Source organism: Malus domestica, chromosome 03 (genome assembly GCF_042453785.1).
Source record: "Malus domestica chromosome 03, GDT2T_hap1".
Taxonomy (NCBI): domain Eukaryota; kingdom Viridiplantae; phylum Streptophyta; class Magnoliopsida; order Rosales; family Rosaceae; genus Malus; species Malus domestica.
The window spans coordinates 24,339,815-24,363,654 of NC_091663.1; the positions used below are offsets into that span (position 1 = coordinate 24,339,815).

The 23,840-nt window shown below is 36.6% G+C and overlaps 2 protein-coding genes and 3 long non-coding RNA genes across 7 annotated transcripts in view; 2 read left to right on the top strand and 3 right to left on the bottom strand.

Moving 5' to 3' along the window:
• Window positions 1–325: 325 nt before the first annotated feature.
• Window positions 326–2,305, bottom strand: LOC139194100 (uncharacterized). The gene is made up of 4 exons (XR_011578810.1): window positions 2,106–2,305; window positions 1,492–1,826; window positions 1,249–1,403; window positions 326–1,148 (listed from the first exon to the last, which is right to left on the bottom strand). It is a non-coding gene; the product is annotated as an uncharacterized lncRNA (long non-coding RNA).
• A 1,714-nt stretch (window positions 2,306–4,019) lies between these two features.
• On the top strand, window positions 4,020–9,210 carry LOC139194102 (probable LRR receptor-like serine/threonine-protein kinase At3g47570). Its single transcript, XM_070818383.1, has 5 exons — window positions 4,020–4,331; window positions 4,521–4,592; window positions 6,101–6,460; window positions 6,564–8,564; window positions 8,662–9,210. The coding sequence occupies exons 1-5, from the start codon at window positions 4,031–4,033 to the stop codon at window positions 9,030–9,032; spliced, it is 3,105 nt and encodes a 1,034-aa protein (XP_070674484.1). The 5' UTR covers window positions 4,020–4,030; the 3' UTR covers window positions 9,033–9,210.
• Window positions 8,115–10,671, bottom strand: LOC139194105 (uncharacterized). 2 transcript variants are annotated; one of them, XR_011578812.1, is made up of 5 exons: window positions 10,596–10,671; window positions 10,348–10,422; window positions 9,864–9,929; window positions 9,161–9,300; window positions 8,115–8,341 (listed from the first exon to the last, which is right to left on the bottom strand). It is a non-coding gene; the product is annotated as an uncharacterized lncRNA (long non-coding RNA). The 2 variants fall into 2 exon arrangements; XR_011578813.1 differs by having other exon boundaries at window positions 10,348–10,425; window positions 10,596–10,665.
• Window positions 10,672–10,825: 154 nt separating this feature from the next.
• The window catches only part of LOC139187744 (inactive beta-amylase 4, chloroplastic-like), a 61,946-nt gene continuing 48,931 nt past the window's right edge, over window positions 10,826–23,840 (bottom strand). The window contains exons 4-7 of one of the 2 annotated variants that reach the window (XM_070818386.1): window positions 12,181–12,401; window positions 12,021–12,098; window positions 11,781–11,939; window positions 10,826–11,182 (exon numbers count right to left, since the gene is read on the bottom strand). In XM_070818386.1, the coding sequence (XP_070674487.1) occupies window positions 11,816–11,939; window positions 12,021–12,098; window positions 12,181–12,401 (423 nt within the window). In that variant the 3' untranslated portion in view covers window positions 10,826–11,182; window positions 11,781–11,815. Of the gene's footprint in view, window positions 11,183–11,577; window positions 11,940–12,020; window positions 12,099–12,180; window positions 12,402–23,840 lie in introns of those variants that run through there. The other variant, XM_070818385.1, reaches the window with a different exon arrangement.
• On the top strand, window positions 20,663–22,010 carry LOC103448802 (uncharacterized). Its single transcript, XR_011578814.1, has 2 exons — window positions 20,663–20,796; window positions 21,780–22,010. It is a non-coding gene; the product is annotated as an uncharacterized lncRNA (long non-coding RNA).

Below are 23,840 nucleotides of genomic sequence, written 5' to 3' on the forward strand. Positions count from 1 at the left end.
CTCAAAAAGAGAGTATAAATACAATTAAGGAGAGTATAATACAATTCAAGTTTTCTCTAGTATCTGTTACCGTCCAACAATCGAAAAGTATTAAGTTAAAAAAAAATGACAAAATGAAAAAAAATAAATAATAAATAAATTAGACTGGTGCACCTAAATCAAACTCACATAATAAATTAATAGATCTAAGGTAATGTGGAGCGAATTTAGAGATTTATAGAGACAACTTTTGAGTGTCAAGAGGCAAAATCATATCAAAATCAAGTTTCAGGGGGGAAATTAGAGCGAATTTTGAGTTTTTGGAGTAAAGTGACAACTATCGAGCTGTAAGGAGCAAAATAAGATTAAAATTGAGCTCCAGTACATAGCCAAAAATAAACCAAAAACGAATGGTGTGTGTTTGATATGTATAAAGTCCAAATCAAAAGTCTTCGTTCAACTAGTGGTCTTCCACAGGTACAATAGCAAACGAAATTTGTGATCTTCCACAGTTCGAGATTTGGCACTGCACATTAATAATCTCAATGGCGTCATCCCATCCAAACTCTTCAGGCTCTCCACGATAAGAGAAATAGGGCCTTCTTTTAATCAGCTCTCAGGTGGCCTCCCCAGCAAACATAGGTCTTAACGTTCCAAACTAGAAATCCTTTATGTAGCCAGAAATAGCCTCGTGGCCGGACGACTCCCTAACCTCTCCAATGCTTCCAAGCTCAGGAAGCTAGACATGAACACAAACTCATTTACTGGGATTCTTCCTACCATGCTATGTTCCCTGAAAAACCTCGAGTATCTTGCCTTACATAATAATTTGAAGATTGATGCTTCTACGACACAAGCAGCAAGCACTCTCTCTTACTTGTTTAATCTTAGAAATTTGAAAAGATTAGACTTGGGAGATAATCCACTAAACACTGCGATTCCAGCTTCTCGCGGGAATCTCTCTACGTCACTCCTAAGTGTTCATTTAAGCATGTCCAACATCAGGGCTAACATTCCAGTTTATATTGGCAACTTGAGCAGCTTGATAACACTACACCTGGAAAACAATCAGTTGAGTGGAGCAATTCCAAGTTCAATACAAAGGCTAAAAAATCTCCAAGGTTGCATTTGAATGATAACGAACTGCAAGGACATATCCCGTATGAAATCTGTGCAGCACAATTACCAATATTGTTAAATTTCAATGATGATATTTGGTCATGATGATGTTTCACCAAAAGTAAAGGTGAATGAAGATGACATCCTTACCGCTGATTGCTCACTTCCAAGTTGCAACTGGGTTGGTGTTACTTACGGTGTACGCCACCTTCTAGTCATGCCCTTGAATTTCACTGTAGTCACCATTCTTCCTCATGAGAGATTTTTCAGTGTGACGGGCACACGAGGTGGTACACCACATGTCACTATACAAATTGTGAGATTTGTGTGTTAAAAGGTTAATAACTTAAAAAATAAAATTTCCCACCACTTACATAAAAACACGTGGTGTACCTGTCACATCCCGGCTCGGGGCGGATCACTTCCCAGGCCCACTCCACCACTGTAGCACGATATTGTCCGCTTTGGGCCCTGACCATGCCCTCACGGTTTTGTTTTTAGGAACTCACGAGCAACTTCCCAATGGGTCACCCATCATGGGAGTGCTCTCGTGTGTTACTCGCTTAACTTCCGAGTTCCGATGAACTCGGAAGCCAGTGAGCTCCCAAAAAACCTCGTGCTAGGTAGGGATGAGAATATATATTTAAGGATCACTCCCCTGGGCGATGTGGAATGTTACAATACCCATATTCAGGGACGAAGCCAGATATTTGTATGAGCGGGGGCATCTTCAAACAACAAAATCACGATTAAAAATCTCAAGAATTTATTGAACAAAACACTTATATATTAATCCATAAAGTTTTCATACAACATATTACAATATTCCTCAAATCATTTTCATGTTTTGAAAGCGTTCCATAACAATATCATTACCAATACCATTAAATATCTCTTTATATAAAAATAATCATGTTATCATTCATCCATTGATCTCTAAATTAGAAAGATAAATTCTAAACTGAAATGCCAAAAACAAATTAATGAAGTAAAGTCGTATAAAATACCTTGTGGAGTAAAATTCTTGTGTTGAATTTTGATAAGTGATTACTTGAACTCCAACTCTCTATAACACTCCAAATTCAATTGAGTTTTGGTTGAATGAAAGGGAAGGGAAAATATGAGGAAGTTGAGGACTAGAATTGCTTTGCCTTACGTGGTGGGTTGAATTTTGTGTGGATTAACGACCTAGAGTTTTGTAATTTGGATTTTTTACATATAAAACACGCCATTCATTTTTTGTTGAAAGCTTGACTACATGGGCAAGTCTCGACGTAGAAAACACGCCATTCATTTTTTGTTGAAAGCTTGACTACATGGGCAAGTCTCGACGTAGAAAACACGCCATTCATTTTTTACATATAAAACACGCCATTCATTTTTAGTCTCCTCACTTCGATGTAGAAGCCAGTCAATGCAAGTCTCGACGTAGAAAAAGCTGGGCAAGTCTAAGTCGTGCACAAGTCTTTGCAACACCAACTTGTTTCCCTATTTTATGTGAATGTAATAAGTTCAAGTTTTCTATCAAATTAAAACCGAAAAACGAAAACTACTACAATTAAGGAGAGTGTATATATATATATACACACACTGTGTATGGAGAGAAGTCGTTTCCTACTGTCGAAAATGTTGTCGATGATACACTGCTTGTGTTATATCTATATAATGGTTATGGCTAATTACTAAACTGCAAGTGCATTAGCAGTAGCACATAGGGGCGGAGGCACTAATAGGCCAGTATAGGCCAAGGCCTACCCTCACTCTTTAGGCCATTCTTAATATTTAGTATTATATATATATATATATTTTTTTTTTTTCAAACTTAGTAGTATACTTCTTTTAGTTCATATAAAAATCTTAAATTCTTCACCAATAGTTAAAATAGGGTGAATTATCAATTTAGTCCCTCAATTATTACCTTTAATGAAAATTAGGTCCTTAAACTATTTTCTTTTTGAAAAAATCAGTCATCAAACTAATAAAATCTACCAATTTATTCTATTTTAACTTGGGTTGATGCTACAGTGACCATCTCCTTAAGCCATCTTTTGAGATCACATGATGATATACCTGTTAATGGTTGAACTAGTACTTTAAGTTAATAAAGAATAAATCTAATCATTAACCGTCACATTATGTGGTATCCAAAATATATTCGCAAAACTTGGTCTTCCTAGCATTTTTAATTGATTTGATCCTCTTTAATTTTGATTAACTACTCTCTATATTGACTTGATATTGGAAGGTTAATTTTAACATGAAAAAGTATTTAGCACCTCAAAAAATTTAATTAGCTCAAACTCAAAGCATGTATTATACTTTATACTATCTTCTTTTTTTTTTTTTTTTTAACATTTGCATGAGGTCCCTCCTCACGTAAAATCCTGGCTTCGCCACTACCAATTGCAACACAGATCAGTCTGCACTTCTTGCTTTCAAAGCTCACATCACCAGTGACCCTCAAAAGATCTTGACCGCCAATTGGTCATCTGCCTCCAATTCCGACATTTGCAACTGCATTGGAGTTACCTGCGGTGCTCGCCACCGCAGAGTCACGGCTTTAAGGGCTGGTTTGGTATTGCTGTGCTTTGAAAAAAAGCTACTGTGAGAATAAGCGGCTGTGAAATAAATCAGCAGAGTGTTTGGTAAACTTTTTTGTAAAAGTGTTTTTCGAAAAAAAAGCAGTTTGATAGTGGGTCTTTTCATTAAAGAAACACTGTAGCTCCGTGTGCTTTGAAAAAAAAAACCAGTTTTCCAAAGCTGCAAATAGCAGCTTTAGCTTTTTCCTTTGATTTCAGCTTATTCTCACAGCAGCTTCCAAAATAAGCCCTTTTTTTTCAGTTTACCAAACGCTAAAACCCTCACAACTTTTTTTTATGGGTGCTTTTTTTTTAATCACCTCACTCCCAAACCACCCCTAAATCTCTCGTACATGGGTCTTGCAGGAGTTATTCCTCCACAGCTAGGCAATCTCTCATTTCTCGTTGCGTTGCGCCTTCAGAATAATAGTTTTCATGGTCCCCTACCCCAAGAACTGTCTCGTTTGCGCCGGTTGAAGACGATTAACTTTGGAAACAACAACTTTATGGGAACCATTCCTTCGTGGTTTGGGTCGTTCGCTAAACTTCAAACCATCATATTGTCCGGTAATGGCTTCTCTGGTTTCATACCCACTGCTATCTTCAACTCATCTGCACTCGAGAGAATTAATCTAAGCAGGAACCAACTATCGGGTACGTACATACCACCTAATACCGGCCACCTAGGAATATAAATTAATGATTGCTTGCTTCATCATTACATTTTGATATATTTGTTACATTTTCATGGAAGTTCCCTAACATAAGATGTATAACAATCATCTCGTTTGTTTTTTTTTTTTTTCCTTCATTTTTGTTGGCATGCATGCACATATTTAACAGGTAGCATACCCAGAGAAATAGGCAACTTAACAATGGTGAAGGGCATATACCTTGGCTCCAACAAGTTTGAAGGTATACTGTGTGTGGACAATTTTATTTCACGTATACTAGCTGATGCCCACACGCACTGTGTGTGGACAATTTTATTTCATTTTGGCTTTTTTTACTATGAAGTGTGATTAGTTTTTAAAATTCTAAAAAAATAATAATAATCAATAATGAAAATTGAGACAATGATGAGCAGTTTCTTCTAAATTGCTCATATACTTTATTTTTGTGTAGTTGTGGTTAGGGGTGGGTTCAAAAAACCGAAAACCGAAAAAAAACCGAAAACCAAACCGAACCAAAACCGAAAAAACCGAACCGAACGAAAAAACCGAACCGAATTTAAAAAATCGAACCGAACCGAATTCTTTTGGTTCGGTTCGGTTTTAGTGATCTAGAAACCGAACCAAACCGAACCGAACCGAATTAATTAAATTAATTTTTTTATTTAATTATTTGTTTTGGGTATTATTTTCTAAACTCAATTTGTAAGTTAAAATGTGCTAAACCCAATGTGTTGTCAAACTTTAAGCTCAAAATATTAAAAAAATGCCTATAAAAACTTTAAACCCTAACCTATTATTTCTCCCCCATATAAGGTTCTGGAACCAAACCTCCTCCTGAAGTACCTACATCCATCTCCATAGCATTGTCAGACCCCAGCTTTCTTTTCCAAATCTACTCTCATATAACATGCAACATAATCCATAAACATTTATTTCGGGTAGATTACTTGCGTAATTTGTGATGGAAAAGAATCCAACACATACTAAATAAATCCACCCACGCATTACTTTTACTAATCAAGTTGTCAACATACAGTTACAAGCAAACAACCCTGATCTTTGAACAACATCATACAATTTAACTTTTCTAAGTCATTTGTATGATTTTTGTGTTGTGAAGTTGTTAGTTTGGACTTTGGAAGACTTGATTGATGATTTTAGTTAAACTTTAAATGTTTATTTTCATTGTCTTTGATTCTAGTTAGAATGTTTATGTTATGATTGTGTTGAAGATGTTAAAATTTTAAATTTCAATGTTTTTCATTTTTTGAAAAAAAAAACAAAACAAAAAACCGAACCGAAAAAAAACTGAACCGAAAAAAATCGAAAAAAAATGAACTGACCCGAACCAAACCGAAATTTCGGTTTGGTTTCGGTTTTGGCAAAAAACCGAACCGATTTGAACCGAACCCACCCTTAGTTATGGTGTGAGGGTTAAAATTGTAATTCCATGTAGTTTTGGTTGAGTGCAGAGTTCTATTAAAAGGTACTGGCAGTTTAGATACGAGCCCCTTCTTAGTAGGGATCTCGTTCCACTTTAGCAAAAATGAAATGAGAGGACTATCATAGGGATCATACATTTACTGTATAAGACTCTCGTATTCTGGAGCAAAAAGAGGACCTATATAGTGAGTACATGGTCCTTATATTGTTATCTCACTTTTGCTACAGTAGAAAGGGATTCTGAGTAAGAAGCTACTCCTATATATGTTTACATGATTTTAACAATATATACGGATTGATTTATAGAACTTCCAAACGAGATGGGCAGTTTAGGTCAGCTAGAGGAGTTGTATGTGCAGTACAATGACCTAAAAGGCTTTGCTTTTGTGCCTGTCCTCAACATATCTTCTTTGATTAATTTGACTCTATACGGAAACAACATGAGTGGCAGTCTTCCGGACAACATATGTGAGCATCTTCCGAGTATTCGACAATTTAATTTGGGTCGAAACCAACTTGACGGTCTGACTCCCTCCAAACTGTGGCAATGCAAAGAGCTTCGTGATATCGTAATGGACTATAACAATTTCTCTGGAAGCATACCCAAAAGTCTTGGCAATTTGACCTACTTAACCAAGATTTTTCTTAACAACAATAATTTAGCAGGTAATTAATTTAGGACTGTTTGATAATCATTTCATTTTTAGTTTTTAGTATTTAGTTAAACTAAAGTTACAAAGTTAATGCAAACCTACTAAAATTGTGACAGGTACCATACCAGATGAGATTGGTGATCTTCCATGGTTAGAGATATTGACACTGCAATTTAATAATCTCAGTGGCGTCATCCCATTCAAACTCTTCAATAACTCCATGATGAGAATACTAAGGCTTTCTATTAATCAGCTCTTAGGCAGCCTCCCAGCAAACATAGGTCTTAACGTCCCAAACCTAGAATTCTTTTATGTAGCGCAAAATAACCTCGTGGCCGGACCTCTCCCTAACTTCTCCAATGTTTCCAAGCTCAGTAAGCTAGACTTGAACTCAAACTCATTTACCGGGATTCTTCCTACCACGCTAAGTTCCCTGAAAAACCTCGAGTATCTTGTCTTACACAGGAATAATTTGATGATTGATGCTTCTACTCTACAAGCAGCAAGCACTCTCTCATGCTTGCTTAATCTTAGAAATTTGAAAAGATTAGACTTAGGAGATAATCCACTAAACACCACGATTCCAGCTTCTCGCGGGAATCTATCCAAGTCACTCCTATATGTTGATTTAAGCATTTCCAACATTAGGGGTAACATTCCAGTTGATATTGGCAACTTGAGCATCTTGATGGCACTACACCTAGAAAACAATCAGTTGAGTGGAGAAATTCCGAGTTCAATACAAGGGCTAAAAAATCTGCAAGGTTTGCATTTGAATGATAACGAACTGCGAGGACATATCCCTTATGAATTCTGTCAACTAAAAAACCTAGCCGAGTTACGTTTGGGTGGTAATCGGCTCTCGGGTTCTATTCCTTCCTGCTTGGGTACGATGGCAGTAGCTCTAAGAAGTCTATCGTTAGGGTCCAATTTGTTAACTTCTAAAATACCATCTTCCTTGTGGGAACTCAACCATATATTGCACCTAAACTTGTCATCCAATTCTCTAGATGGACTACTCTCAGAAGATATTGGAAAGTTACGAGATGTGGTGGACATGGATTTATCAAATAACCATTTCTCCGGAAACATCCCCGGTAGCATTGGTGGTCTTCAAAATATGATTAGTTTCTCCTTGGCAAACAATTATTTAGAAGGCCCTATTCCTAGTTCATTTAAAACCTTGCTAAGCCTAGATTTCTTGGATTTGTCCAAAAACAATCTATCTGGAGAGATCCCAAAGTCATTGGAAGCACTCTTGTATCTCAAGCAACTGAATTCGTCTTTCAACAAACTCCAAGGAGAAATTCCAACCGGCGGGCCTTTCGAAAATTTCTCTCTTGATTCATTTGTATCAAACGGTGCACTCTGCGGTGCTTCCCGTCTCCATGTTCCACTGTGCAAAAATAGAACAAAAGTTAAGCCAAATTGGAAGAAAGCCAAATATATCATCCCTGAGGTCATATTAGTAATACTCCTAGCGGCCGCTGCATTGATTCTGATACCACGCAAGAAAAGGAATGTCGAAGTTGTTAGAGAAACTGCCACGCTCCATCAAGTTCTTTGGAGAAGAGTTTCGCACCTTGAACTCGTAAAGGCAACAAATGGATTTCATGAGAGTAACTTACTAGGCACAGGGGGTTTTGGCTCAGTATACAGAGGAACACTTTCAGACGGTATAGATATCGCCGTCAAGGTTTTCAATTTACAGCTAGAAGGGGCATTCAAGAGTTTTTATAAGGAATGTGAAATGCTAAGCAATATCCGTCATCGGAATCTTATTAAAATCATAAGTTGCTGCGATGAACTTGATTTCAAAGCCCTGATACTTCAATTGATGCCTAATGGAAGCCTCGAAAAGTGGTTGTATTCTCCAAACCGCTCCATGACTATCCTGCAGAGGTTAGACATAATGAAAGATGTTGCATTGGCACTAGAATATCTTCATCATGGTTACTCAATACCTATTGTGCATTGTGATGTGAAACCAAGCAATATACTACTAAATGATGATATGGTTGCACATGTTGCTGATTTTGGGATTGCAAGACTCATCGGCGGTGGAGATTCGATGACAGAAACCGTGACCCTAGCCACAGTTAGATATATGGCTCCAAGTGATGTATTTTTTTCAATTTTGTATATGTTGGTCTTATTAGGGGTTATAATTTCCTTTTTATCATATATAACTAAATTCACATACAAATTTTGCAGAGTTTGGGATCGAAGGAAGCATTTTGACGAGTGGGGATGTGTATAGTTTTGGTATTGTACTCATGGAGACATTCACAAAAAGGAAGCCAACGGATGAGATGTTTGTTGAGGAAATGAATTTAAAGCAATGGATTACAGATTCATTATTTCTAGATGCTGCTATAGATGAAGTTGTGGATGCCAATATACTTGGGACGGAGGAAGATGGTGATTTCATGAGCAGGAGGGATTGTTTATCATCCGTTATGAGATTAGCTTTAGCTTGCACTGCAGCATTGCCGGGAGAGAGAATTAACATGAAAGATGCTGCAATCACACTCACCAAAATCAAGACTAAGTATTTGAAGGACTGTGAAGGAGTGAACTCTTAGTTCTTTTTGTTCTCTATATTTTCGGATCCATTTGCTTATTGTTGTTTTCGATCTCCAAAGACTACATTATTTTCGAATAGTGACGGATATGACAGTATGTGGATATTCCTTAAATTGAAATGTTGTACCTGTATTTGACTAGGCAATGTGACCAGTAGTACCAAGATTGCAATTCCAATTATTCTTCTCATATTTTGATAGTAAAGCATTTAGTTTCTACGGCCAACCAAATCCGTTTCAAAAATTTACACTTCCAGGTCAAGAATGCCTGTCATGGAAACACAAAGTTATTTCAGTCAATATACCAGGAAGTGACAAACTTCTAAACTTCTACAAATGCCCTTGACAAAAAATTATAGGGCAGTGAGGCTGCTACTCTAGATCAATAAATTTACTATTTAAGTTGGGTTTTTGGCTGCTTCACCAATTTGTGCTCATCGTTTTAACAAAAGGAACGAAATTACTCCAATTTTCAGCCCTAAAGATCTTATCATTCATTCTGAAATATGTAAATGATCTTACAGCTTCGGCCTACGAATGGTAATAGTTAGCATGTATTTTCCATAAACGAATGTGCAAGAGAAAGCAGACGCGTGAACACGCAACACAGAATGGGCAAAAGAAGAAGTGTTTAACTAACGCTATCAGAAGCCATGTGTTTCTAGTTATAAGACATTTGCAATATCCAATATATGTCTAAAAAAAAAAAAGGTCATACCCAGTGCACAAGGCTCCCGCTTTACGCAGGATCTGGGAGAGGTGAATGGCGGCTAGTCTTACCCCCATTTATGGAGAGGCTGCTCCCAAATCTCGAGGAAAGGAAGAACTTACCCTGTCAAATCCTTCATTGGTATTTCTCCCGATCAAATGTACCATTTTCTTTGAAACACTCCATATCTGTTGCAAATTGAATCATGTTAGACTACAATGGAATTGTATAATATGATATATACCCAATAAACGAAGCATAAGGCCAGGCATTTTATCGAAGAAACCAATTGACTGATAGAATTGTAGACAACAGAAGCCACCACAAGGCACTACCACCACCCACCGGTGTAAATGGACAGACCATGCCAATCTAAAGTAGTATGACACTAATTTATGGTATAGTGATACAATTCTATTTTTGTTGTTTAGTAATATCAAATTATCAATTGTATTCCAAACTTCAATAAAACAGAAAAATGGTTATTGATCAACTTGTCATATGTTTCTTCTTTATTATCTGGGCAAGACAACCCAATTAAAACTAAAGAACCTTCGAATGAATTATAAGATACTAAAATAAGCCCAAAAAACAGATCAATAATACCCAATATCTGTAATACTGAAAAAGCTCATATTGGCCCGTTCCAATCCCATGTTGAACCTAGAGACCCTGCACGACCTGCTGTGACAAGCACAGCTGCATGGGTTAGTCCTACCTAACTTAAAAGCTTGAATTATACAGATAAAATTTCTAAAGTAATTTCAAAAAAAGTACCAACAAAGCAACAAGCTAAGGAAGCGTTATTAATTAACAGGCCCCGTACATGTTGGAGTAATCCTTCTGGACTGTACCTGTTGGAGTAATCCTTCTGGACTGCAAAGATAGGATGCCGGGTTATCACCATCCATCATTTCTAAGCTGCTGCAATAAAATATTTAGTATGTGAACATGGTAGAATAGATACATTTGAAATCAAGCGAATGTGTAAGCAACCCTAATTATCAGGATAGACAATGAACAAAATTCCAGTCAGAACCCAAAAACTTGGAATCTTACGAAACATGCAAAGCAGCTCCATAAAAAAAAGGTCGTACCCAGTGCACAAGGCTCCCGCTTTACGCAGGGTCTGGGAGAGGTGAATGTCGGCTAGCCTGACCCCCATTTATGGAGAGGCTGCTCCCAAGTCTCGAACCCGAGACCTACCGCTCATGGGCAAAGGCACTTGCCATCGCACCAAGTGCGACCTCTTAACCATCTCTAAGAGCACTGTTGTAGTATCAAGCTGTCAATTCAGCAGGGTGTGCTCTCGTCTGGTACCACCAATTTTAGCTGCCAATAGAATAGAAGTTTGCTTCTATTCTTGATATTTCTTTAGAATGATAGCTGCCTTTGCAAGAATATCATCTGCATGATGGAGCAACCGACCACTGTACCATTCCTACAACAAGTCAAGCCACTGTCAGATCTCCTAAGCTCCACATTGTTTTCCAATAAGTTTAATTATGTTATGCCAAGTATTGCATGATAAAGAACCATAATATAATTTAATTTTCCACTTATACATCCATAATTGTCCTTTAGTTTATTAACCAGTACATCCTATGACGATTTTTTTTCTTTCCAGAAGACAAGCATCAATGCATTTCATTCTTAATCAAATTGCATCTAACTTAGTGCAGTTTCTTAAGAACCCATTCCATTGTCATGACTTCATATTAAATCATTAAAACATATCTACTTTTAATCATGTTGCGTAAGAGTACTTAAGACTCCAGTAGCAAACAGTCTGCAAGTATAACCCCTAGAAGCAAATAGAGTTAGTTATAAGAAAAGTTCCACTAAAGATTGAAAATATATATTGCAGGCCCATGTTGTTTACAGGCACCTACACAGAAGTGTTTCCTGGCTAAAGAAACAATGTGGTAGTTCAAGGATGAAATACAAACAATGATTTCGTGCAATTTACACTAGGCTTCAGTTTTGCAGAAATTTTTCATGGGAAATAATAAAGCAAGCTGCTTCCATCAGTTTCATACAAGGAAAAAACACCCATAATCAGAAAGAATGCTTCCTATCCCTCTTCAAAGAATGGAACTTCAGATGGGAGACTGTTGTAACAGCCAGCCTTTTGTGGCCCCTTCTCTCCCCACTGAGGCTTTCCTTCCTTAAGTGCAGCCATCTTTAGGTCGCCCAACCTAAAAGGAACAACGTTGTAAATAGGAAAAGTTCAATAGCAACCAAATTTCTGTCACAGGAATGAAAGATTTTTAACATACATGCACTTGTCATAGCACTGGAATTCACCGATTCCAGGAAACTTCCATCTACCATCACCAAAAGGATGTGCAGGATATCTGTGTGAGCAAAGTAACAATGTTGCATAAGAAATCATTGGACTGGCTTCATACTTGTGGTTCTAGTATAACAGTAACATACCTAAGTCCACCAGAAGGACCAAGACCAACACTAATTTCTTCTATCACAGTTCCAATTAAGGATTCAAATTTCTTAGCAAAACTTGACAAGAAATCTTCATAACATTGGAGAGCAGTCCGGCAGCAAAAGAGAGGAACATGGTCAACTCCAAGTGTAAGATAATCATCATTGGAAAATCCATTTTGGTCCCGATAATATATATGCTTATTCTGATCACCAATCTAGAGGATAAGATTGGGAATGAGGATATCTGAGGTAAAGTAGGAGTAGCCAAAATTGAAGGAAATATGAGAGAAAATCGGTTCAGGTGATTTGGACATGTGCAAAGAAGGCCTACTGACGCTCTGGTTCGAAAATGTGACTACTGGACAGAGGTTCAGGGCCGAAGGGGTAGAGGAAGACCTAGGAAAACTTTGGAAGAGACCCTAGGAAAAGACTTGAGTACTTGGATCTAACGGAGGACATGACACAAAACCGAGCGCAATGGCGTTCTAGGATTCATATAGCCAACCCCACTTAGTGGGAAAAGGCTTTGTTGTTGTTGTTGTTGTTGTATTCTAATCACCAATCTGGGAGGAAAAAAAAAAACAGAAGAGGTCAACTTCTTTATCTAAATTCAGGATTCAAACTGATGGGCATGTAATGAAGGCCAAACTATTGTTTTTCTGTTACATCCCTTTGCAAAGATAAACTTTTTATGCACATCAAAGCTAAAATCAAGTACGCTAATGAGGAACACAGGACCATAGGATGTTGCAGAGCAGGAAACTGAAGAAAAGTTGATACTATCTCTAGTCATCCAAATGGGTTATGTTTCTTATGTTGTCACAACTGAGTATGACTAGGTAAATTAAGCATTCCAGTACAGCCATGTACACTTTACCAATAAAAGGCCAAACAGTCAAATGGGATTTCAAAATTGCAGAGAAAACAAACATCTATGATCCAAAGCGGAAGAGTTACACCCCCTTTCTGCTAGAAGAAGAGTTAACGTTTGAGTGAAAGGACAAGGCAACATACAACTTCAAACCTGAGTCAGAAATCAGTTTGAAAAGCCCTTCATATAGAGACCAATCATATACAAGAGGAGAGAAACGCTCTACGATTCCGCACCAAACCTCAACTGCAATTCCGTGGACACCTGCCAACTTGAGTGCTTTCAGAGCTACAGTTAAGGTCTTGATTCTAAAACAACAATAAATCGAGCAATAAATAAGGAGATTCTGTCTCACTTGAAAGGAAACTAAATTAAAAATAAATAAATTTAGAACCATTTTGAAACGTACGTGTATATAACTTGAATTGGGAAGAGATCAAAATAGTTAGCTGCAACCTTGTAGCCAATCATACTCCGTCGTTTAAAAGAGTATAACAATTAAATTAAGAATGAAAATGCATCATAGCCTCATCAACAGAAAGTCATAATAAAACTTACTTCCTAATCCTTGGACGCCCCGTACCATCACTGCAGAAGGCATCAACGGGCCATCACATATATGGGAATTCTCTTATCTAGGGATGATGACAATATCGAGGACCTCGAATTATCTCGTGCATCCATACTGCAAGCAACAAATCATCTAATTATCACACAGACACATTTATAGGATCCAATTTGAACATTCAAAAGCAATAAACTAGCTCAGAAACTTCTCTTTAAATCAATTAAAAACATTCGCATTTAAATTTCATTGTTTGAATTTGTCAGCAACCCAACTGAACCTAGTCAAGTATTCACTTCAGTAAACCCTACAGAAGCTCAAAAACTTTATAAATTTTCCTGCGCTTTCTCGGGAACTAAACCGTAATTGTGTGAGATAAACCTGAGAATACTGTTTCCGGCAGGGGATGGGCTGCAGCGAGTGAAGAGGCCATTTTTAAAGACGGGAAGGTTCGAAACGTTTTGGAGGAGGTTTCGGCGGTCGGGCTTGTCGTCGAAACTGACTTCTCTGAAGCAGAAGAAGCTCCTCCTCGCTGTTGTGCATTTGCAGTCGACTGCCATTGTCCGCCATTGCCATCGATCACAAAGAATCTCTCAGCGATAGAGAGAGCACATCCCATTGTTTGTAGGATAAGGATTGTCTGACCTCCCGTTCCAGTGCATGTTAATATTTTATATTATTTTTTTTATAAAAATAATAAAATAAAAATAAATAGTAATATAAAATATTGACGTGGCTTAACCGTGATCATACAAACAGAGGGCACGGGGAGGGCACCTGGAGGGCAGACAATCCTTATCCTTATAATTTTCATTTGCAACTTAAATGTAGTGACCGACTCGAGGTATTTTTGGGATCCACCAAATCAGGGGATGCATTAAAATTTGATCTAAGGACTACAAACAAGGACCACTTTAAAAATTATAATAACTTCAACTGTTGGATCAATTTTGGATCAATTTTAAACGGCACGGATTCCCTGATTTGGTGGATTAGGAGGAAGACATCTGGAGAGGATCCTTTTTCGTATTTTTGGGTATCTGTTTATTTTGGTGGCCTCTTCACACACTTATTTCTACTTCTCACACATCGTTTATTAATTTATGTTATTTGATTGTTTCAATTGATCGACAGCTGGGAAATAATAGAGGTGTGTGAAAGGTAAAAGGGAGTTTGTGAGTATCACCACCCAAAATTATCTTCGTATGTATTTTTTATTTGTCAAAAGATATTTGCATTAAGATAATACAGGTAACCAATTTTTTAAACTAAATTTATAAATGTGTTACCAATAAAAAATAAACAATTTGATTTGATTCCTAATTTTCAAGTATTGAGTTACGAATTAACTAGCGCTTCAGATTCCATGCTTAGTAAACACACAAAAAGTTGAGAACTGGGTGAAAGCTTGAGTTGGTTCTCCCCCATAAACCTAATGGAAGGCTGCTCCCATTGCTTGGGAACCCCCTGATATTCGTTGGTATAAGCTTAACGTTGATGGTTCAAGATTGGTGCGGGTGGAGCTCTCTGTCAATTTGGGACACGGAGATTTTATTGACAGAGGTGTTTGCTGTCACTTTATCCTAACAAAATATGTTTTATAGTTATTATCCTTTTGATACAATTGTGAGCAGATGCAAAACATTGATGAGTCAATTGGTTAGATGTAAGCTGAGCTGAAGCATGCTTCAAATGGAACGGAATTGTGTTGCTCATCAGTTGCCAAATTGGAGTTTTAATATGGATCTCGGCAGCTTTGTCTTCAATAACCCCCCTTGGAGCCTGCCTGGATTGGATCAACTCTCGTAGATGATTTTATTGGCATTGCTAAGTTGTGTTTTGCTTGTACAGATGTTTTACGCTAGGATCTTCAAATGTCTTCATTTGAATGGAACTAAGATTAAAATGGAATGACACCAAAAAAAAAAAAAAACTACTCCTTCATCAAACACAAAGACATAAGCTAAATTCTCAATGTGTATGTAGTCATCAACAACTCATTATGTAAACCCATCATGTAAATCTAACACCCTTGTATATGTAATCTCAACCTAAGACGTTTGAACCCTCCTAAACTTTCTTAGTAGCTAAACGTAACCTCTTTCAAATGCCTTTTTGTAGTTAAGCTTTTATACCAAAACCAGACCTTTTCTGGTGTAACAAGTAATGTCACCTAACCATTCCCATCCAAATGAAATTCATAAAAGAGTGCAAAATAAAATTGAGCATTTGTTACATAACATAATTGGTCTTTTGTGGCGCATGATGAGCGCTGTAAACGATTATTCACGTCGTGAGCCCCTAAGTAGTAAAAGCCCATGTCGTAAAAGATGTTTTGTCAAATACAACGTTATCTAGTAGCCGTGAATAATTTAAGCAACACACGTCGTAAATGCTCTTTAACGTGTGCCTTAATTGGTATTAGATACGGCGTTGATGAAGTGTCGTAATGCTGCAAAAACAATTATGGCATACATGTGTGTCATAATTTATATTTGATACAACGTTTGTTGAGTGTCGTAATATTGTGAAAGCAATTACGGCATACGCCTTACATCATAAATGAAGACTAGCATCAACAATTACTGCTGATTTTGCATACAGTAATTTACATTTATTTTAATTTCAATTTTTAATTAATATATATATATAAGAATCGACAAAATTACACATTTACTATAGTACAATAATTTCATATATAATCATATTGTCAAAATGTATTACAAGTTGAACAAGGCTAAGGTCAATATCAAACTACACATGAAATACCAAATAGGCCTCTAATAACAAAGAAATTTATCACTTGAAAGACTTCTTTTCCTTGAACACCTCCAAACGAAGTCCTTTGAGAGTGAAATACGGCTCCTAATGCTTGAACCACACTAATTGCTATCTCTATCTGTATAGACATAAGCACATGGAGCAAAAGAAAATGTATTGTACAGCTATATGTAGAAATTCACATTTACTCTCAAGTAAGAAAAGTGATACTGAAAGAAAACCTAATCATTGTCATACAAACCTAAATCCCAAATTATGCCTTCACAGTTTTATTGTTTTACACTCATACATGTATCAAACGACTAAAATATACACAAATTATGCCTTTACAGTTTTATTGTTTCCTATAACCTGCATAAAAATCATATACTTGCGAGTAGATAAATTTATGAGTCTCTAACATTTCACGCATGAAGAGTTGATGCGGCAAGTAGAAGATTGGATATTCGATCAGTGGATATGGTTATCAATTATAATATCCCCAAAATCTCTAAGGTAAGACTCACTGTTTTTTGGCCTAGTGGCTTGCTGTTATCAATTTACATCAAAGTTAGCCATTTATCTAGTTTTTTGGTCTTAATATATTACAAATTCAACATCAATAGAAACACCAACATATTTCAATTTTTTTTTTATTTCTTTTTGTTCCATTTTCTTCAATCCAATCAACTTTCTTGGGAACTAAAACAAAAGGAGAGAAAGAGAGAGTTCCCAACCAGTCTCAACTTCGTCTTTGGAAACTAGGCGTTGGGAACGGATGGAGTTCCGAACCAAGATACTCTAGCTAGTCAAAGGAGATGGATTTGATTGGTAAGTTAAGAGCTATCAAAACAAAATGTTAACTTGGAAATTGATAGAGACTTTAATACTAATCAAATTAAGTATAAACTTTTCCACTCATTACCGCTGCATTTGCAACCTCTTCGTTTAAAAATTCACCAAAGACTTGAATGCTACTTGAAAAATAGTAAAAAGAAATAGAATAAATAAATGAATACAAATCATACCAAAGGAACTCAATCAAATTATCATTTTTATCCAATAGTACAAACTAAACAAAGTACTACACTACTACTATAATAGACTCACAAAGTACTAGGCTAAGCAACAAAGTCAATAATTTAAGTACTAGGCTAAGTGATAGGAGCATATTTATGCGACTTAGTTAGCTTGTTCTTGTGCATTTGTGTTGTTATTTCTTAGTTAATTATGTATTTTAAGCTATTTTCGTGTGTTTGTAGGTCATAATAACAAAGTTGGCAAGAAAGTGCATTTTGGAGCATTTTAGAGCATTTTGAGCCAAGATTGGATAGTGCTAGCATGGAGACATGAGGATGGACGTTTTTGAAGATTTGAAGGCTAGAAATCTGAATGTGTGTGTGCAAGTGTGTTGACCTACAACTCCAAACATCCATTCACTTACCACTACATCCACTCATTTCACCCACTACATCCACTCATTTCACCCACCACATCCACTCATTTCACCCAACACATCCATTCACTTACCACTACATCCACTCATTTCACCCAACACATCCACTCATTTCAACCATCCAACACATTCACCTACCATTACATCTACTCATTACCAAACATCCACCCACTACACCCATTACATTCACTCATTACCACAACACTCACCCACTACACTCATTACATCCACTCATTACAACTCCATACACTCCTCTCCCTAGCCTATAAATACATTCACCCTTCACCATAATTGGAGGGGGATCAATCCAAACACATCCATTCATCTTCACATCCATTCCTTCATACAAACAAACCTTCAAACACTTACCAACACCTTGTGCCGTAGCAAAAAAAGGGAAGGAAAGTGCTTTGATGTGCTTGTTGTCCAACTTGGATCGTTGGAGCGTTTAGGTGTTTTCTTTCTTTTGTTTCCAATGTTTAAATTCATTTTATTTTGTTTTGTTGTGAAGATGAGTGGTTAAACCCCTCTTGGCTAGGGGTGATTTCAAAGCCATGATTATGTGTGTAATATGATTTGATAAATTCCAGTTATGAACTCTTGAATCGTAAATGCAATTGGCTTAACTATTTGATTGATAACTTATTTGTATTTGTTGATTAAGGGTCGACACTTAATTGGCATGCATAAATCCGTTGCTAGAATATAAGGAAGTTTCACATAATCGTTACAAACTTATATTCACATGTAGTGAAGGTCGCTTATAAACGATCGCGTTAAGTTCAATTCCTAGCATGAGTGACATAATGTCATAGTTGCAAGTGCTTTGTCAATGCTTATGATTTTCATTAAACATAATGATCTTTGATTGTATCTCTATTATGATGTCATGTAGGGAACTTTTAGAAGAATGTTTTGGATTGTCGAATGATGTCATCCAATCCAATAAAACAAGGAAAATCTGAGAGTTAATTAGTGATGTCACGGTTAATTTAGAGCATTGTCGTTCATAATTCAATGAAGTAGTAACTGGAAATCGAGTTGTTTGCATACTTGTCATGTGTGGAGAAAAAGCCTCTAGCTATCCCATCCATCATCTTATTTCTCAAATTTGTTTTACAATCGGTCTAGTTTTTCATACTTGTTTGTTTGTTTCAACTTCGTCCAAAACTCACTCCCCCTTTACTTTAGTGTGTCTAATTAGTTAGAATCTGTTTTAATTTGTGTTTTTAAATGTTTTGATTCAAGTAAAATTCAATTTTTGTCAAAAGCTATTCCTAGTGTCTAGTTTAAGTTTATTTGATTGTTTTAAGTTGTTTTGAGTATTTTAAGTTTGCTTTGAGTCTTGTGAGTCTTGTTAAGTGTTTTTAAGTTTAGTTTTATGTTTTTGAGTCAGTTTAGAGGTTATTAGCAAGCCCTCCTAATCCTCGGTCCAAAACGATCCCTACTTATACTTATACTACAATTGTCAAAAGAGGGTTAAATTTGTGTGTTTATATATTTCGCATCACTAAGCCCCATAATGTTATTCTACTACTACAACATACTCACAGATTATTTGGATTGCAGTATCACTGTAAGTCTGTAACATCTCCATCTCCTTTGCAAAAGTAGAACCTTGCTGAGTACCCCATGTGACCTAGAGGTCCAGGACATACATACAAAGAAACCCAAGTCACTCTGCAATCCCAACCAAATCACACAGAGAGAGCAAAATTAACAAATCCCCAACACCATAATTAAAACTCTTCAGAATTATGAAACAGAGCCAAGTCTGAAACTAAAAATCAAGAGTTTGCACTATAAATCTAGAATTATCTATTCCTTATGTAAACTGAAAACCAAAAGCCATGATTTTGTATTTGATGACAGATTGAAAACAAGCACTAAGTGGTTACTAATTGACAAAGGGTCTTATTGTCAGCACTTGAATAACAAAACCCTAATTTTGCACTCAAATTGCCAAAAATTAAACAAATTGTAATTAACATTTGATTCCAGAATTGACCAAATCCAAATCCCTAAATTCAAATTCAAATCCCTAAATCTAGAAAACCCCAATTTATTTCAATCTTAAATCCCTAATTGCATACCTTATTTGGAACATAGATGGTAGTCAGGAGTTAGGACCGTCAAGTGCAGGTGGTGGGACAGAGTCAATAGTTGACAGGAGATGATGGTGGTACCGTGGTTGGAGACGAGAGAGATATCGAGGCCGCTGGGATTGGGAGATACGAGAGTGAGTCAGCAACACTTTGACAGACGGGGACGAACGGAGGAGCTCTGCTGGGAATGAGAGATACGAATCTGAGAGAGTCTCGAGAGAACCTGCGTGAGAGAGGTAGGGAGAAAAAGACATAACCTGAGATATGTGTGGTAAATAAAAGGTGTAGATTGAATATGTGAAATCCCGTTCCCGGATTTCATTGTTATAATCTACGTATTTGTACTATTGAGATTTTATATTATTCTCGAGAATTTATTTTAAATTGTTTGGATTTAGATTTTAATTAAACTAGTTACGAAGAGTGAAATTTGAAAAATAATTATTTAAAATTCGTTGACTTTTTGAGGTCACAAGTAACGTTTTCGAATAGGTCTCGAAGTCACGAGCGCATAGGCGAAAACCATTTGCGAGTCCGAATTTTAACGATATAGTTACGAACGTTTGAAGTTATGTTGCTTTTAAAAAAAAAAAAAAAGAGAGAAAGAAAGTCACGAGAGTGGCGAGTGACGATAGAGAAAAAAAAAAGGGAAAGGATCCCCCCCATTTCTGTCAATCCGTGCACCCACAAAAGAAAAAAATAAAATAAAAGGAGAACTATCGAGAAGAAAAGGGGGAGAGAAAAGAAGAAGCTTCCATGGGAAAAAAAAAAAAAACGGAGGGCGAGAGAAGGAGAAGAACCCTCGATTCCGTCGGCTCTGATTCAGCGTTTCAAGGAGAACATCTTCTTCCACGTTAGTTTCTCTTACATGCCTATCTCTCAGTTTTGCAATTCTTCGATTTGTTTTCTTTCTTTTTTGGTATTGATTTTTGTGATGATCCAGCAGTGTTGGATTCCTAATAGATCAAATCAAATCCCCAAATCCAAACCCAATTCGATAACTTTGTGAATTTTTATTGGTTTTAGATTGGTTTGCTTCCTCTATAATACCCATATCTCAAATTGTGGTTTTATGTGAATTTTGATGGGTTTGGAAGCTGAATTTTTTTAACAAGAGTATGAATGGTGGTATGCTACTATAGTTTTCGTCGGGAATAAAGTTCTAATGAAAATTCATGTGGTGGTGGGTGTTAGGTGTAAATGTACAAAGTGTAGAAGAGATGGCAGTTCAATGTTTAGCTAAAATGTGACTTTCGATCCTCAAATCGTAGATTATTCAGTTTTGATGTTCAGCTTGTGGTTAAATAGCCGAGATGTTGTGAAGCATTCTATATTTTTGTGCTAGAAATATAAATGGGTAGCTTCCGCTTGAGGCCACATTTTTGTTAACATACTTTGGTGTGTTGGGTGTTAGCTTCTGGTAAATTGCTACTTCGGTTCTCAAAAGCAGTATGATTTGTCAAGTTCTGTGAATCTGCTAAACAAAATTATGTTTTGCCTAACATATTCTTTTATCAATAGAGAAGTCAAAGAATAGTAGAATACTGTCTTTCTTTTGAATCTTTGTGAATAAGAGTAGGAATGGTGGTATGGTATTATGGGTCTCGGGATGCATTTTTGTTATGGAATTTGTGAAGTTCAATTACTTTGTCAAATTTGGATTTTGGGCCAATATTACGGTTTTCTTAATTGATTGTGCTTAAGTTGGTGCATCATGTTTGATATATATAATATGTTCGGAAATTAATCTTTAGCCTTAGGAAGTGTGTGTTATGATTAGAATGGTGATAGCATTTGTCCACAAGACTATGAATGAGTGTCATGTTTTCTCTGTAGAGTTGTTCGGATCTTATGTCTTGAAACTTGTTTGGATGTTGCATCTTAATCAAAATATATGAAGCATCCGAGAAGCACTACGGGATACTAAGTGAAGTCTAGTGGGCCTACATTGATTAGAGAGTGACTTAAATATATGTGATATGGTTATTACCTTGAATTCTTATATTAATATCATTTGTAAATGTGACTTGGTTTTATAAATGTGATTTCTATATGTCTAGCCCTTGATTTATGTTATTAAACGTGAATTGACGAGTCTACTGATGATAATTGTGAACTGTGATTGACGTGCATATTTGAAATGTGGTTGATTGACATAATTGTTTTGATGTCATAAAATGTGAGGGCTAGCAGTGGACTGTTAACCCACTATTATGGGGATTTGTTGCTTCGATATCGTTTCAGATTGTGCTTCGTTGAGTCGCTATAAACTTAGTACTTGCGCTTGTTTCATGTCATTCAGCTTTCTAAATTGAGTACTTGGTCCTTGTATTGTTTCTTCGAGCCGTTGCTATATTCCTTGGCCCTCTGCTTGATTTTGTTGAGTGATGATCCGGAATCGTATCCTTATTTGGATTCCGTTGAGTGATGGTCCGGAATCCCTTATACTCCACGATTCCGTTGAGTGATGGTCTGGAATCGTATCCTTATTTGGATTCCGTTAAGTGATGGTCTCCGTTGAGTGATGGTCCGAAATAGTATCCTTATTTGGATTCCGTTGAGTGATGGTCCGGAATCCTTTCTACTCCACGATTCCGTTGAGTGATGGTCCGGAATCGTATCCTTGTTTGGATTCCGTTGAGTGATGGTCCGAAATCTTATCACTTGATTTGTTGGTTTCTTGGATTTGATATCAGCTTCAGAAATGTAGGCTTGGCTTAACTGTGTCACTCTAGCCTTAGTTTTAATATAATTGTGAGCAATGGTTTCGAGAATCTTGTGAATTGAATTAGAAAAGATGTTGGACGTCTGGGTGACTCCTTTAGGATTTTCTATGATTCGATTATGATTTCATATGTATGAATTTAGAAGATATGGTTATGGTTGTTATTATTTTGGTCAAATGACTTAATTAATGTGGCTAGAGAATGGTATTGTGCTTCGTCGGTTCTTAATATGATATATGTTGTGAAATGCGGTATCATGTTGCGATATAATGAATTATATAAAAGATGGAAGGAAAATCATGATTTTCGGGTGGGTTTGTTATGTAACCTTGAGTCTAGTAATTTCATGCTTGTCAAGTTCTACTGATTGACTGAGAAATATTATGCCTTTCGGCTTAAACGGACTGTGATTTATGTTGAGTTATAGCGAAGAAGACGAACTACGAATGGTTTGATCCCTAATGAGGGTACGTAGACAGTCTAACGAGGAGGTTAGATGCAGCCATAAAGTGTACGAAAAATTATCATGCATCTGAATCTTGAATTATACTTGGTACATATGATAAAGGCAGGGTATGTTGAGTTACGGGCATTTAGTGACGTCACGTGTTGATTTTGGACGTATGTCGGGATCGGGGTGTGACAGAATATCATGATTTGGATCTGAAATCAATGGTCTAGGCCGGGTACCAGTTCCTCATTTATTAAAGAAAAATAAAGGGATGATGCGGAAGCTGCGAGATCTTGATTCAAGAAAAATAAAATAACGCGCAGGGAGGGAAGGTAGACGCCATTATTTACGACGTGTTATTCGTGCCATAAAATGTAGGTATCCAAATATATAGAAAATTCACTTTACGACATAACACGAAGTCTTAAAAGAGAAGGAAAGTGCGTCGTGTAAATTGTCAAATACGAGACACAACGCTTAAGCCGTAAATATTTTTATTTAACAACTTGCATAAAAGTGATGTTGTGAGTGTGATATTATGCATTAGTATTACAACATGAACTTTATGAATTTCATGAATAACATCATCTAAGGCATGCCCGTCTGTATGCCGTATATTTCAAGTCATAAAAGACCCAAACTGTTGTAGTCTCTACGTCACTCCTAAATATTGATTTAAGCATTTCCAACATCAAGGGTAACATTCCTATTGATATTGGA

Excerpts from the sequence above, each read along its gene's own strand:
- LOC139194102 (XM_070818383.1), top strand. The coding sequence starts at position 4,031 with ATGGGTCTTGCAGGAGTTATTCCTCCACAGCTAGGCAATCTCTCATTT. Across the intron at positions 4,593-6,100 it reads TGGCTCCAACAAGTTTGAAG|AACTTCCAAACGAGATGGGC; the intron begins GTATACTGTGTG and ends ATTGATTTATAG. Across the intron at positions 8,565-8,661 it reads AGTTAGATATATGGCTCCAA|AGTTTGGGATCGAAGGAAGC; the intron begins GTGATGTATTTT and ends CAAATTTTGCAG.